The 16,455-nt window shown below is 50.4% G+C and overlaps 1 protein-coding gene across 1 annotated transcript; it reads right to left on the reverse strand.

Moving 5' to 3' along the window:
* Positions 1-5,562: 5,562 nt before the first annotated feature.
* Positions 5,563-6,285, reverse strand: LOC308263623 (proline-rich protein 23B-like; the record flags this gene model as incomplete). The annotated part of the gene is made up of 1 exon (XM_080696608.1): positions 5,563-6,285. The coding sequence occupies one exon, from the start codon at positions 6,283-6,285 to the stop codon at positions 5,563-5,565; it is 723 nt and encodes a 240-aa protein (XP_080552734.1).
* Between the last annotated feature and the right edge of the window lie 10,170 nt (positions 6,286-16,455).

Genomic DNA, 16,455 nt, shown 5'->3' on the forward strand with positions numbered 1-16,455 from the left:
TTTTTATTTATTTTGCAACAGGGATCAATAAATTGTGGGTCCTCATTAAGTAGCTGAAGCTGGCTCTGAACCTGCGATCCTCCTGTCTCAACTTCTCAAGTGCTAGGATTACAAACTGCATCACCACATTGGTTTTTGTTTGGTGGGGGGAGGGGCTAATGGGCATGGAACCCAGGGGCATTCCACTTCCAGCTACACCCCCAGCCCTACTTTTTATTCTTTATTTTTGAAACAGCATCTCACTGAATGGCAAGGGCCTCACTAAGTAGCTGAGGCTGTCGGCGAACTGCGATTTTCCTGACTCAGCCTCCCTAAAGCTGGGATTACAAGTGTGCTTAACCAAACCCAGCCCCATTGTTTATCCTTTATTTTGAAACTGGGTCTCACTGAGTTCAAAGGGGCTCACTAAGTAGCTGAGCCTGTGCACGAACTCTTATATCTAAATTCTTTCATAAAAGAAATGTATATGAACAGGTAGCTGTGCCCGACATGGAATGACAAACGCCCTGCTTTTTTTCAAAGACTTCCGGGAAAGTCTTAGAAGAGATATTAGCCGTGGGTTATTTCTAAAAGTAAGAAAGAACGTTTTTTTTATTTTTTTTTTTATTGCTGCATTGTAGACATACATTTAATGGGCTACAAGATGGTGGAGACATACATGCACACATCACCCAATTCCCGTCCCCTTCCCTCCCTCTCCCTCCTTCTTATGCTGGCTTAGTGAATAAACTAATATGTTTGTTAAAGTACATCATGCAGTGAGGATGTTCAGAGACTGCTTGGTTTCTGGTCTGTCTTTGACCTGGAATGACAACCAGGCAGGGCGCTGGGCCCCATGACGTGACGGGCATCCGAGGAGGACCTTCCTACTCGGAGTTGCTAGGCATCTTCCGCCTTTGCCCCTCGCAATCCAGCCCCTGGCAGCCACGTCATGGGCGAGACGGCATCTGGAACAGGCTTAAATACGCAGGAGGGGCTGGGCCTTCCACAGCCCGCTGGCAGCCATCCCTGTGTGCACCAGGCGAGCAGGAGGGAAGCCAGATATTCCAACCCTCGACGCCAAGCCCTGCAACTGACGCCGTGCCCTAAGAGCCAGCTCCAGAGCCCGCCATCCGCCATCTCCTCACTGCAGAGCAGCGCAGACACTGCTATGTAGCCATTGTCACAATCAAGTGGGCATTCCTGACTCTCAGGTCAGTTTAGGGTCACCGAGGTCTCCGCTAAGGGTTAAAGGCACAACAATTCAGTAGAACACACTCAGCTTCACAGCATAGATATTTGGTCCAATTTTTTTCCCCCTGGGGTACTGGGTTGCACCCAGGGGCGTTCTACCTCTGAGCCACACCCCCAGCCCTCCTGCAAATGCTGGAATTCCAAGCTAGTGCCACCACATCCAGGTAACAGCTTTTTTCCTGACTCCAATTTCTTTACTATCCTTTCTACTGTTAGAAAATAAATGATTGCAGATGATGCCATATGCTTTGGTCCCCATTTTCTCCCATTTTCAGAAAGCTCCTGTCATGAAGTTATTGAGACTCGTTCCAGCCAAAATATACATGCGACAGACACATATGTATAGATGCTGACACGCAATACATGTCATTTTATAAACAAATTTATATAACTGGAATCACATTCTTGTTTTCTTTTACAACTTTGTTTCTGAAATCATGACTTAAAAATACATAGAGTTCAGAGCCTGGCATGGTGGTGGCCCACTCTTGTAACCCCAGCATTTGGGAGGCTGATACAGGAGGATCGCAGGTTCATGGCCATTCTCAGCTGCTTAGTGAGGCCCTTTGCAACTCAGTGAGACCCTGTTTCAAAATAAAGAATAAAAAATAGGGCTGGGGGTGTAGCTCAGAGGAGGAATACCCCTGGGTTCCATCCCCAGTATAAAAAAAATGCATAGAGTTCTTTTTTCCCAAAGATTTGAATTTCTATATGAGCATACCATATTCTATTTATTTGTTAATGTATTAGTGGGTACTTATGTGTATAGTTTTTCTACTTCTATTAATATATATCCTTGAACTTGTCATCGTGTGTGCGTAGGTAAAATTTCTCTAGGAAACAGTTTCCTAGTTTTCTCTAGGAAAAATACTTGGTTGTATTGATGGCAGTATACACGTATTACAATCTCACTACAGTCTGCTAAATTGTTCTCTAGAGAGGTTGCAACATGTAAAACAGCTTCAAGCCTGGCATGGTGGTACACATCTGTAATCCCAGTACTTGGGAGGCTGAGACAGGAGGATCACGGATTCAAGAATAGCCTCAGCAAAGTAGTGCGATTCTCATCAACCTAGCAAGACTCTGTTTTGAAATAAAAATAAAATAGTGTTGGGGTGTAGCTCAGAGGCTGAATGCCCCTAGGCTCAATCCCCAGTACCACACAAAAAAATAAAAATAGAAAAATAAAACAGCCTCCAGTGGTCTTTCATTAGACCACATCAGCAGACTTTAAGTTGTTTTCTAATGATAGCTCACTTTTAGATTTTGGACTTTCTTAATTACTGGTAAAATACTACAATTTTTCAGATGTGCAGGGGATAACTTTTAAAATAAATAGAGAACCGGGCATGGTGATTCAAGCTTGTAATCCCAGCATTTTGGAGGCTGAGACAGGAGGATTGTGGTTCACGGACAGCCTCAGCTACTCAGTGAGGCCCTTTACAACTCAGTAAGACCCTGTTTCAAAATAAAGAATAAAAAAATAGGGCTGGGGGTATATCTTGGAGGTAAAATGCCCCTGGGTTCCATCCCCAGTACCTCAATAAATAAATAAATTAAATTAAATTAACTGAGGTAGTTTCACACATTGTAAGTCAAACTGCTCAATTTATTACACATAAATCTAAAGGTTTTAACCTTTTCAGTGGGGGAAGACAGATACAACCTGACTTAAAACAGTTGTTTTCAACCTGGAGTCTCAGCACTGAGTCTTTTCGGTCCATTACTAGGCAAGATCTTGAGAGTCAAGTTTTCTCCAGGCAGAAGAGTCACATCTTAATTTCTTAAGCAACTTTGAAATATCAAAGGCCAAGTTTGGAGGCCTGAACATAGAGTTTCCATAGAAACCAGTGTGCAAAGAGAATAGAAACAATGTAAGGAGGCAAGAGTTAGAGAGAATAAGGCTGTTCTCCCAAGAGCAGGTTGTAAAGAGAGGAGGGGCGCAAAGACAGGCATTCCTCACTCCCAGGAGTCAGGACTTCTGACTTCTCTAGCTAAAATCTTTAGCTTTAGTGGGCTTGATGGCGCAAGCCTGCTATCCCACTGATGGGGAGGCTGAGAAGAAAGAATGTAGGTTTGAGGACAGCCTCAACAATGCAGTGAGTCTCCCAGCAAACTAGGAAGACTCCATGGAAAGTAAAAGGGGTGTGGGAATAGCTCAAAGGTAGAATGCCCATGATCAGTCTTCAGTCACACACACGCACGCATGCACACACACTTTCATTACTTGAAAAGAAAAGCAAGAAAAGAGATTTTTGCTTTACTTCCTGTTTAGGAATCTAGGCAAACCTGTGTGGTGGTGCACGCTTGTAATCCCAGCATTTGGGAGGCTGAGACAGGAGGATCACCATTCGCAGCCAGCCTCAGCTACTTAGTGACTGAGGCCCTTTGCAACTAAGTGAGACTCTGTTTCAAAACTAAAGAATAAAAAATAGGGCTGGAGGTGAAGCTCAGAGGTAGAATGTCCCTGGGTTTCATCCCCAGTACTGCAGCAGCAACAGAAGCCAGGCCTGGTGGCAACGCTTATATTCCTAATTGGGAAGAGGCCAAACATGAGGATCACAGGTTCAACACCAGCTTCAGCTACTTAGTGAGGCCCTCTGCAACTTAGTGAGACCATGTTTCAAAATAAAGAATAAAAAACAGAGCTGGGAGTATAGCTCAGAGGCAGAATGCCCCTGGGATCCATTCCCAATACTGGGGGGAAAAAAATAGGGCTGGGAATATAGCTTCTAGGTAGAATGCCTCTGGGTTCCAAAAATAAATAAATAAATTAATTAATTAATAATAAATAAATAAATAACATAGGGCTGGGAATGTAGTTCAGAGGCAGAATGCCCCTGGGTTCAATAACCAGCAATACATACATACTCCAACAAAACAAAAACCTGCCAATTCTAGGCAGTGGGCTCATGATCATTAATCATGAAAATATTCTCAAAATATAGAATTGAAAGCCGGGAATGTTGGCCCGTGTTGACACACGCTTGTAATCCCAGTACTTGGGAGGCTGAGACAGGAGGATCCCAGATTCCTGGCCAGCTTCAGCAACTTCTGAGGCCCTCTGCAACTCAGTGAGACCCTGTTTTAAAATAAAGAATAAAAGAGAGCGCTGCTGGGTGTAGCTTGGAGGTAGAATGTTCCAACACCAATCCAGAAAAAAAAATTGAACCAAATATCTATGCTGTGAAGCTGAGTGTGTTCCACTGAACTCTTGTGCCTTTAACCCTTAGGGGACACCTCGGTGACCCTAAACTGGCCTGAGAGTCAGAAAAACCCACTTGATTGTGAGACTGTGGCTGCACAGCAGTGTCTGAGCTGCTCTGCAGTAAAGAGAGGTCACAGCTTCTCCCTCCCTCCCTGCCTTCCTCCCACCCTTGCCCCCATGGAATATTCCTTTCACCAATTTTTTAGAAACACCACCAAAAAAGCCAGGCATGGTGGCGCACACTTGTAATCCCCATGCTTGGGAGGCGGAGACAGGAGGATCGCGCAGGTTCAAAGCCAGCCGTGCTGGCTTAGGAGACCCTGTTTCCAAATAAAAATATAAAAAAAAATAGGTCTGGGAGTGTAGCCCAGAGGTAGAAGGGGTTCCAGGAACCCCAGTAATACCAAAAAAAAAAAAAAAAAAGAAAAGAAAAAGAAAGAAAGAAAAGAAACACCACCAAAAAGATCCAGTGCTCGGCATTAGCAAATCATGTAGACATTTATTAATTCAACATACACTGACCTGAAATGAGCAGGTCCAGGGAGAGGTGTGTTAAGGAGGGCAGGAAGAAACAGGGAAAGAAACCAGCGGCAAAGAACATCTCATTGGTGATGGAGGAACCAACAATGGGAATTCAGAATGAGAAAAGATGGAAAAACACCAGGGGTTGAGACACAGAGAGATGGGGGGGGGGGGTCAACACCAAACCAGGAAAACTTGAAAGAAAACTTAGGTGAGTATTTAGCATAGTTGGGGGGAAACGGGGAGGCAGAGTTGGCTGAAGGCCCTAGGGCTGAAGCAAACAGCTGAGCAACAGCTGGAAGGATCTGAATCCTGATGGCTGCCCTAGTCACGGGCCACTCACCCAGGGGCTTCCTGGGGCCTGCTCTTCTTTTCTTTTCCTTTCCTTTCATTTCTTCTTCTTTTTTAAAATAGTGCTGATCCAGAAAGTGTACTAACTCAAACAAAGGAGAAAGCAAACGTTTCAAACCAAACGGAAATGCAAGTAACTGCAGCTGCCCACCGCCCAGGAGTGAGGTTCCATCTTGGCAGGAGTACTTCTCAGCGCGGCCTCAGCGGATCTCCAGGCCCTTCACGATGGCTGGCACTGGGGAGGCAGTTCACTGGAACAGCAGGCGCCTCCGGGCCTTTCTATGAGGCCCAGGAAGGCGCGCAGGCCGCACCTGGGGACTTGCACTGGGAGAGGGAGGAAGAGGCTGGAGGGGCGAGCTGGGGATGGGCCTGTGAAGGCTGAAATCCAGGTCCCAGGTGGAGTTAGAAGAGCTTCTCTCTGGACTGGGGGAGGGGACCAGAAAAAGGGGTCCCGGCATGGCGAGGAAGAGTCCAGCGGCTGGGGTGTCCACCCAGGGCATCAGGAACTCGAGGTCGTCCTCCGCGTAGGCCTCTTCTTCGCCCCCGATCTCTTGGACAGAAGGGTCGAGGAATACCTCCTCCTCGGGGGCTTCCAGAAAAGCTGGGAATTCCAGGAGGTCAGGGGAGTCTCCGTGGCCCAGGCCGCTGGAGCCTATGAGGCCCTCGGGGATGAGGACGAGGGTGTGGTCCTGGACAGACACCTGCAGGACCGAGGTGGGCGCGGGCTCCAGCAGCAGGTCGACGTGGTCCAGGGGCAGCTGCAGGGCGCAGCCGGCGGCCAGGACCACCACGGAGGTGAGCGCGGTGGGGCGGGCGGGGGCCCCCGCGGGCTCCCCCAGGCCGGGCTCCTGGAGGGGCTCGGGGTCCACGGGCTCCTCCAGGCGAGGGCGCTTGGCGGGGCCGGGTGCTGCGGGCTGCGGCGCCCACCAGGGCGCGGGGCTGGCGCTGGGGCTGCGGGGCCTGATGCCCATCATGTCGACGGCGGCGGGCGGCGTTTCCGGGCTGAGCAGTATCTTTGGGCGCGGTGGGCGAGGTCCTGAATGGGGTGACAGATGTCCTAGGACAGGTCAGGTGGTGGCGGATGGCGGGTCCTGGAGCTGGCTTTAGGGGCGCGGAGTCAGTCGCAGGGAATGGCGTCGAGGGTTGGAATATCTGGCTTCCCTCCTGCTCGCCTGGTGCGCACAGGGATGGCTGCCAGCGAGCTGTGGAAGGCCCAGCCCCTCCTGTGTATTTAAGCCTGTTCCAGACGCTGCCCCACCCTCGACATGGCTGCCAGGGGCCGGATTGCTGAGGGTCAAAGGTGAATGATGCTCACCAAGTCTGAGTAGGAAGGTCCTCCTCGGATGCACGTCACGTCACCCATGGGGCCCAGCGGTCTTCCGGTTGACATTCAGGGTCAAAGACAGACCAGAAACCAAACCCAGTCTCAACCACCATGCTTACTCTTAGAAGTAACCCATGTCTAATATCTCTTCTAAGATTTTCCCGGAAAGTGCCAAGCCCAGCTTCATGGTTCTAGACATTTCTTTCGTTTAAGAAATTAGAAATACAAAAAAAAAATTATTTTTATTTATTTATTTTTATTTTTATTTTATTTTATTTTTTATAAAGAGCTTTAAAGAGCCAGGTGTGGTGGCACATGCTGGTAATCCCAGTATTCAGGTTGCTGAGACAGGAGGATCATCGTTTGTGGACAGCCTCGGCTACTTAGTATGGACCTTGCAACTCAGTAAGACCCTGTTTCAAAATAAAGAATAAAAAATAGGGCTGATGGTGTGTGTAACTCAAAGGTAGAATGCAGAGGGCCTCACTAAGTAGCTGAGGCTGGCCACAAACCTGTGATCCTCATGTCTCAGCCTCCCAAGTACTGGAATTACATGCGTGCACCATCAAGTGTGGCTTCTCTGAGTTTTTAGAATAAAAATGAAATTTCTCCCTCAAAGGGAAAAAAGAATAGTCAGTCCCCAAATGCAGTTTCTATTTTTTTGATTATTTTATTTTTTTATATTTTTTGTGGTACCGGTATGGAACCCAGGGGCTTTTCTACCTCCGGGCTACACTCCCAGACTTATTTTATATTTTATTTGTAAACAGGTTCTCACTAAGTTGCTGAGAGCCTCACTAAGTAGCTGAGGCTGGCTTCGAACCTGTGCGACCCTCCTGTCTCAGCCTCCCAAGGGCGGGGATTACAAGCGTGCGCCACCACGCCCGGCCAATGCAGTTTCGAATCCCAGCCATGCTGCTAACAGATTGCTTAACAATCTAGATCTCAGAGCCTCAGTACCCTGCTCTAATGGGGCGTCATATGGAGCATGCTTCTCTGGGTATTGTGCATTCACAAAATCCAGCAGGGAATCATTCATTCCATGGTACTATGTAAATCTGATTCTGTAAAGAAATCTGCCCTCCTCTTCCTTCTCCTCCTCCCCTTTCTCCTCCCCTCCTCCTCCTCCTCCCCCTCCTCCTCCTCATCCCCCTCCTCTTCTCCTCCCCTTTTTTCTCCTCCTCTCCTTTTTACACCTCCCCTCTCCCTCCTCCTCCTCCCCCTCCTCATTCCCCTCCTCCTCCTCCCCTCCTCCTCCTCCTCCCCCTCCTCCTCCTTCCTTCCTCCTCCTCCTCCTTCCTTCTTCCTCCTCCTCCCCCTCCTCCTCCTCCCCCTCCTCATTCCCCTCCTCCTCCTCCCCCTCCTCCTTCCTTCCTCCTCCTCCTCCTTCCTTCCTCCTCCTCCTCCTTCCTTCTTCCTCCTCCTCCCCCCCTCCTCCTCCCCCTCCTCATTCCCCTCCTCCTCCTCCCCCTCCTCCTTCCTTCCTCCTCCTCCTCCTTCCTTCTCCCAGTGTTGGGGAGCCCCAAGAGCTCTGTTCTGGACCAGGCTCCTTTTAAGTCCATCCTCAAGCTGAGGCCTGAACTCCACCACCACGGTAGACTCCACCTGTGTGCCTGTCATGGACACAGCCCATCCACAAGCACAGCTGAGACTGAATGAATAACTGAACCGCGTGTGCCCCCGTCGTGCCCACTGGAAGAGCCCCTCAAAGACACACTGCAGTGGACTTCCTGTTCCTATCACACTGACCAAGACTCCAGGAGATTAAGGTTCATTAATCTCTAAATCCACCCCACCCTTCACCACCCTGGTAACTAGCTCGGGGCGAGAGGGAGAAGACCTATTTCTCTGTGTGTGTGTGTGTGTGTGTGTGTGTGTGTGTGTGTGTGTGGTACTGGGGATTGAACTCAGGGGTGTTCTACCACTCAGCTATGCCCCTAGCCCTATTTTATTTTTTATTTTGAAACAGGGTCTTGCTAAGTTGCTGCGGGTGTCACTGAGTCCCAGCCAACTTCAGCAACTTAGTACGACTCTCAGCAATCTAGTGAGACTCTGTTTCAAAATAAGAAGGGCAGAGGGTATCGCTTGGAGGTAGGTTGTTGCTGGGTATAATCCTCAGAACAACAGCAACGACAAAACTCAGAGAGTTTCTTAGCAACCTAGTCAGAGCCTGTTTCCAATAAGAAAGAAAATCAGGCTAGAGGTGTAGCTTGAAGGTAGAATGCCTCTAGGTTCCATCTCCAATACAAAAAAAAAAATGGGCAGGCATCAGACTCGAAAGCCTCCAAGGGTCCTCTCAGCTCTATCTATCTCTTAAAGCTGAAGCCCAGGACATCCATGACAGGCCAGGGTGCTGGGCTAACACAGAGGCCGAAAAAGGAAGGGTGGGAGAAAGGGAAGGAGGGAGAAGTAGACCGAAAGAACACCGCTGGCTAACTCATCCTGCACCTCAGGACCCTCCCAGGTGCCAAGGCGCACTCCCTGGTCCCTCCCTTGGGAGGGCAGCCCTCCCTCACCCTCCCTGACCCGCCCTGACCTCCTCCCCTTCACCTGCAGCCAGTGGCCTAGAGCAAAATTTGTTTCCGTGTAAATCTGATCATCTCTGTCTGCTGCTCGCACTAGTGGTTTCTCTGTTTGTCTGTCCCTAGCTTAGTCCCTGGCTATCACACTAGTGGTTTCTCTGTTTGTCTGTCCCTAGCTTAGTCCCTGGCTATCACACTAGTGGTTTCTCTGTTTGTCTGTCCCTAGCTTAGTCCCTGGCTATCACACTAGTGGTTTCTCTGTTTGTCTGTCCCTAGCTTAGTCCCTGGCTATCACACTAGTGGTTTCTCTGTTTGTCTGTCCCTAGCTTAGTCCCTGGCTAAGGGGACCCCAGAAAGTGAAGGGACAAAAGGTATGTGTTGGGGGTGGAGTACGAGGGGTTGAACCCAGGGACATTCTACCTCCAAGCTACACCCCCAGCCCTATTTACTTTTTGTTTTGAAACAGGGTCTCCCTAAGTTGCTAGGGCCTTACTAAGTTACTGAGACTGGCCTCCAGTCCACAGTACTCCCGTCTCAGCCTCCCGAGTACTGGGAATGCAGACGGGTAGTCACCACACCAGACGAGGAGCAAACTTTTTTTTTTCCTAGAACTGGGGATGATCCCAGGGGCATTCTACCTCTGAGCTACATCGCCAGCCCTATTTTTTTTTTAATTCCTTATTTTGAAACAGGATCCCACTAAGATGCAGAGAGCGTCACTAAGTAGCTGAGGCTGGCGGCCAACTTGTGATCCTCCTGTCTCAGCCTCCCAAGTAGTGAGATTACAAGGGTGTATCACCACGCCCGGCTTAGGAGCAAACTTTTGTGGGAATAAATGCACAAACAGAGAAAGCCCTGGGCTCTGGGCGCCGTCGATGCTGCGTGAGCCCTGTAGAATTGGGCTGCCGTGGCGCATAATCAACGATGTACACAGGAGAGGGAGGTGGGGAAGAGAGGACCAGGACAGGGCAGCCAGCTCCCCAGAGAAGGGACAGGGAGGGGCCAACCAGCCGGCTGGTTCTGGAGGTGGAGCCAGGCACCGGGGACCCAAGGAACCCTGGGTGCTAGCCATCATCTGGAATGCGTGCCAAGTGCCCGAGACTCATGCTGAGGTTTGAAAGGATTATGGAGACGCTAAAGAAACAGTGGTAGAGTTGGGAAAGACTGGCTGTCCTGCTGCTCAGCGTGGAACCCACAGCTGAGTCACCTCTAACCTGTTAGGAACTCCAATGGGATTCCCACAGGCCCTGCCCACCCAACTTGGCGTGCAGTTGTTTTCTCTGCAGGGTCTGTGAGCTCTTTTAGGACGGGGGCAGGACCTGCTCATCCCTGGACAGCCGGCTCCAGCCCCAGGCCTAACACAGAGAAGACATGGAAAAAATAGCCATTCGATGCAGACCATGGGAGAAGCCAGAGGCGGCGTTGGGGAAGCCCCCAGGGACCAAGGGCTCTTCCCAGAGCCCCACTGGGAGCCAGTTTGCTGAGGGTGGGCAGAGAGGGGAGCGGCGGCCAGAGTATGTTGACTGGGATCCACCTGCCATGTTTGCCGTTGTCTGGCCTCTCTGATCCACTAAAGAGTGCCAACCATAAGCTCCAAGCAGCCATGGCACCTTGTCAAGGACCTTCGCTTTGGTCTAGGGGCCAAGATGGCGCTCCTGGGAGCCTGGGAAGCTGGGAGCCTGGGAAGCCCCCAGCACCATTCTCTCACCCTCTGGTGTGGGCTGATGATCAGGAAGCTCGCCCATGGTGTGTTCCCCAACACAGGAGCCCCGAGGGGTCCTGCGCCTCCTGTGGTCCACGCGTAAGCAGAAGCATCCCGGGCCTGGTTTTACTTTCCCTCTGAGCCCTCTCGCTTCTTCGACTGAGGGTCCCTCCGAAATCCTAGAGGTCTGTTCCCCAGCGGTGTATCCCATACACAGCCTGAAGTGGGATTACAGCAGAGATAAATAAAAGATTAGTTTCCAAGTCTCAGGACTAAATAAAGGATCGGATTCTTGGTGATTGGGAGATAAAAGGAGTTTGGGGGTTTGTTCATGGATGAGCCCATTCAGGAGCACCTTGGGGCGGAGGGTGGGACCAGAAGCTCATTTTCCCCCACTTTCCCATGGGTCGCCCCCACTGCCCAGCCTGGCCATCTGGTTTCACTTGTGAGAGAGGCCACACAGGCGAGGGCAGCCGGAGCCCGAGAGGAGGCTGGGTACAGTGTCCGACAGGCTAGGTACCAAATCAGGGTGGCTGAGCCTAGGAGGGGCTCCATGTCCCCCTGGAGGTCTCTCCACAACAAATCGCTCCCCAGAACATCACTAACAACCCCAGACGAAAAGGAAACGGCCCTCCCCGCTCAGGATTGCTGACTCTGTGTCTTAAACAGGTTTACCTGTGTCTTATTGCCCCCAGAACCTGATGGATCTAGTGCAGCCAGCTAGAAGGAGCAATACAGAAGATTCTCTTAAGCTAAGGCAGTTGTACAGCCGGGCGTGGTGGCGCACACTTGTAATCCCCGCGCTTGGGAGGCGGAGACAGGAGGATCGCGCAGGTTCGAAGCCAGCCGCGCGCGCTGGCTTAGGAGACCCTGTTTCCAAATAAAAATGTAAAAATAGGTCTGGGAGTGTATCCCGGAGATAGAAGGGCTTCTAGGAACCCCAGTACCATCAAAAAAAAAAAAAAAAAAAAGGCAGATTGTACATCTGAATGGGGAGGGGACAACATTAAAATAGAATTCCAGCCGGGTGTGGTGGCGCAGGCTCGTAATCCCAGCATTTGGGAGGCTGAGACAGGAGGATTGCAGTACACAGACAGCCTCAGCTACTCAGTGAGGCCCTTTGCAACTCAGTGAGACCCTGTTTCTAAATAAATAGAAAGTGGGGCTGGGGGTATAGCTTGGAGGTAAAATGCCCCTGGGTTCCATTCCCAGTACAGCAAAAAAAAAAAAAAAAAAATTCAAGAAACCCCTATAGGGCTCTAACCACCAGGGGACTATTGGGCTGTGCCCTCAAGTCCTGTTTCTTTCTTTTTTTTTTTTTTTTTTTTTTTTTTGGTGGTACTGGGGGTGGAACCCAGAGACTTTCTACTTCCGGGCTATACTCCCAGACCTTTTTTTTTAATATTTTATTTGGAAACAGGGTCTCACTAAGTTGCTGAGAGCCTCACTAAGTAGCTGAGGCTGGCTTCGAACCCGTGCGATCCTCCTGTCTCAGCCTCCCAAGCGCGGGGATTACAAGCGTGCGCCACCACGCCCGGCTTCAAGTCCTGTTTCTGAAGGTAAAGGAGCCCATGTGCCTCCATTAAGGTGGCTCAGTGTGCAGAAATCTTAAAGTATATGTCTAGCTGGCTGAGAATTTAATGTCTATAGGACAGATAATTCCTTGCTGGCTTGGAAAAACCTAGAGGGTTCTCCAATTGAATTATTTATTTATTTATTTATTTAGCACTGGGCATGGGACCCAGAGGCATTCTGCCTCCAAGCTACACCCCAGCCCCATTTTTTTTGGGGGGGCGCGGGTCTGGGGATGGAACCCAGGGACATTTGACCTCTGAGCTACAGTCCCTGCCCTATTTTTTATTCTTTATTTTGAAACTGGGTCTTACTAAATTGCAGAGGGCCTCACTGAGTAGCTGAGGCTGTCTGCAAACTGTGATCCTCTGGTCTCAGCCTCCCAAATGCTGGGATTACAAGTGTGCGCCACCATGCCCGGCTCCCATTTTATTTATTTATTTTTTTTTTTTGGAAACAGGGTCTCACTAGGTTGATGAGTGCCTCGCAACGTTGCCGAGGCTGGCTTTGTACCTGTGATCCTCCCATCTCAGCCTCCCAAGTACTGGGGTTACAAGCATGCACCACTACGCCTAGCTCTCCAGTTGGAGTATGTCAATAGGATTGTAGAATTAACCAGGCATGATGATGCATGCCTGCAATCCCAGTATTTGAGAGGCTGAGACAGAAGGATCATAGGTTGAGACCAGTCTCAGCAACTTAGCGGAACTCTCAGCAACCTAGCCAGACTGTTTCAAGACACACACAAAAATTTTTTGTAAAAAGGGCTGGGAAGCCGGGCGTGGTGGCGCAAGCTTGTAATCCCAGCATTCGGGAGGCTGAGCCCGGAGGATCGCGGTTCGCAGACAGCCTCGGTTACTTAGTGAGGCCCTCTGCAACTCAGTGAGACCCAGTTTCAAAATAAAGAATAAAAAATAGGCCAGGGGTGTAGCTCGGAGGTCAAATGCCCCTGGGTTCCATCCCCAGACCCGCAAAAGAAAAGGGGGGGGGGGGGGGACTGGGAGTATAGCTCAGAGGTAGAATGCCTCTGGGTTCAATCCCCAGTAACACACACACACACACACACACACACACACACACACACACAGAACGTCATTTTGTAAAGTTTTATAGCACTCTTGTAAAGCACAGAGAAACCAGAGACTTCAGTCTCACAACAGCACCAAGGGACAGAGCCTATGTTAGGACTCTCTTTTTAAGAATTAAAGAAGCAGGGCTCAGAGAGTATACGCAGCCTGTCCGATGTGCCTAGAGCTCAGGGTCATCTCCCCTCACTGCAGACCCAGGCTCTTTGCACTGGGTCAGAGCGGTCTTAGACAACAAAGGTTCCAGGAATATCCGAGAGGTCCTGTCTTTCCAACCCTACGCAGCTGGCATGGTCGCCTCCGCCCATGAGAGAGGGCTCGGCGGCCACACTCGGGGTCCCCAGAAAGATGCTGCAGCCGATTAATCGCAGTCCCCCCGGAGCAGAACCTGGAAGTGGCTAGTGCGCGGCGCAGATACACAAGACACGGCACGTCTCCCATTGCAACAGAGAAAAACTGAGGCTCCGAGAGACGGGGGGCGCCCGAGTACCAGGGGAGAGGCTGAGCCGGAACCAGGTCTCCATTCTAGGAGAGCTCTGAGACTGGGGGCTGCTTTCCCACACCGCCTAGGTGATTAACTGGTGAACGGATCCTCCTGATGGATGCTCATGGCGCCAGGGAAGGCAGAGGAGGCTGGGATAGGAGGACCAACCAGAGAGGTCGCCCCTCTCGTTTCTTGCTTCCCAAGCCAGAGCGGGGAGGAGGAAGAAACCCACATCACCGAACTGCGCCTGTTTGGGGCTGGGGACTGAAGGCGGGATGAGCTCACTAGATCCTTGCGGTCACCCTGGGAGGGGCTGCACTTTGCAGTTGGGGGGTCCCGGACTGAGCCCCGCTCCATAAAACAAGTGGCAGAGGAAGGAGAGGCCCCGGGTCTGTGCAGGGAGGTCTAGAACGTGGGCTTTGGGGACAGAAGGGCCTTATTTTGAGTCCCAGCTCCGCCAACTCTTAGCTCCAAAAGGTGGGCAAATGCCTTAAGCTCTCCACGAGTGGTTTCTTTGTGTGTTAAATGGGGAACCCGCAGGGCTTAGCTGGGAAGACTGTGGTTCAGATTAAATGAAATAATAAATGGGAAGGTCTCAGCCCCAGCCAGCATGCACGTATTAAATGTTCCATAAATGGTAGCGTGTGTGTGTGTGTGTGTGTGTGTGTGTGTGTGTGTGTGACTTGCTGGGGGTTGAACCCAGGGGCATTCTACCTACTGCTAATAAAATAAACCCAACCCTATTTTATTTTAGGTTTTCAACCAGGGTCTCACTCAGTTGCTGAGAGGCTCCCTTAGTTGCTGAGGCTGTCCTTGAACCTGCGATTCTCCTGCCTCAGCCTCCCAAGTACTGGGATGACAGGTGTGTGTCACCATGCCCGGCAACAGTATGTCTTCTTAATGCCCTGGCACCATACCATACTGCCTCTGACAGACACCTGGACCCCCACCCACTATTGCTAGCCAGAATGCCCCGCTTGACGGGGGTTCCAGTGTGTGTGTGTGTGTGTGTGCTGATGCTGGCAATTTAACCCAAAGGTGGTCTAGGTCTATCTCTGAACTACACCCACAGCCCTATTTTATTTTATTTTATTTTAATTTTTATTTTGAAACTGTTTTGCTCAGTTACTGCGTACCAGCCTCGAACCTACAATCCTCCTGTCTTAGCCTCCCAAGTACTGGGATCACGCCACGCCGGCCGAGGAAGCCCCTTTCCAAGTGAGGACATAGAGCTCCCCAAGCCCATCATCCATCCACGTGCTATAAAAACGGAGAGGAACTGGGTGTGGTGGTGCACGCTTGTAATCCCTGCGCTTGGGAGGCTGAGACAGGAGGATCACACAGGTTGGAAGCCAGCCTCAGCTACTTAGTGAGGCTCACAGCAACTTAGTGAGATCCTGTTTCCAAATAAAAGATAAAATAGAGCCCGGTGTGGTGGCGCACGCTTATAATCCCAGCATTCGGGAGGCTGAGACCAGAGGATCGCAGTTCACGGACAGCCTCAGCTACTTAGTGAGGCCCTCTGCAACTTAGTGAGACCCTGTTTCAAAATAAAGAATAAAAAAATAGGGTGGGGGGTGTAGGTCGGAGGTCGAATGCCCCTGGGTTCCATCCCCAGACCCGCAAAAAAAAAAACACAAAAAAGATAAAATGGGTCTGGGAGTATAACCTAGAGGTAGAAGGCCCCTGGGTTCCATTCCCAGTACCACCAAAATAAATAAATAAATAAATAAATAAATAAATAAATAAATAAATAAATAATAACAAAAAACAAAACAGGGCAGAGTGGAGAAGTTAGGAGCCACAGAGCAACTGCCAGGAGATGGCAGCCTGGGAAGAGCCAGGAGTCTAAGCCGGCCCAGCCTCAGGTCCTCCAACAGCTGGGGTCTGCCCTGCTGATGTTCACGCCCAAGGCCTCTGAGCAGAGGCTGAGGCTGAGGCTGAGGCTGAGGCTGAGGCTGAGGCTGAGGCCGAGGCGCCTCTGCCTCCCGACCACGCTACGGACTCCCAGTACGGGGTGGTTGACACTTGAGCCTAAGAACGTGAGACATTTGCTCTGTCTACTCGGGTGCCCAAACAGGATGAGCCCTTTGCTTTGCTTTGCTTTTTTATTTTTGTTTTGTTTTGTGTTTTGGCGGTACTGGGGTTCCTGGAAACCCTTCTACCTCCAGGCTACACTCCCAGACCTATTTTATATTTTTATTTGGAAACAGGGTCTCTTAGGCCAGCGCAGCTGGCTTCGGACCTGCGCGATCCTCCCGTCTCCGCCTCCCAAGCGCGGGGATTACAAGCGTGCGCCACCACGCCCGGCTTCTTTTTTATGTTTTATGCTAAGGATTGAACCCCAGGGCTGTTCTCCTTTGGAGCCACAACCTCTCCCCTTTTTATGTCTTATTTTGAAACGGTCTTGCTAAATTGCTAAGGCTGGCCTTGAAGCTGCAATTCTCCTGTC

The sequence above is a fragment of the Muscardinus avellanarius genome (genome assembly GCF_963383645.1).
Source record: "Muscardinus avellanarius genome assembly, chromosome: 5".
Taxonomy (NCBI): Eukaryota; Metazoa; Chordata; class Mammalia; order Rodentia; family Gliridae; genus Muscardinus; species Muscardinus avellanarius.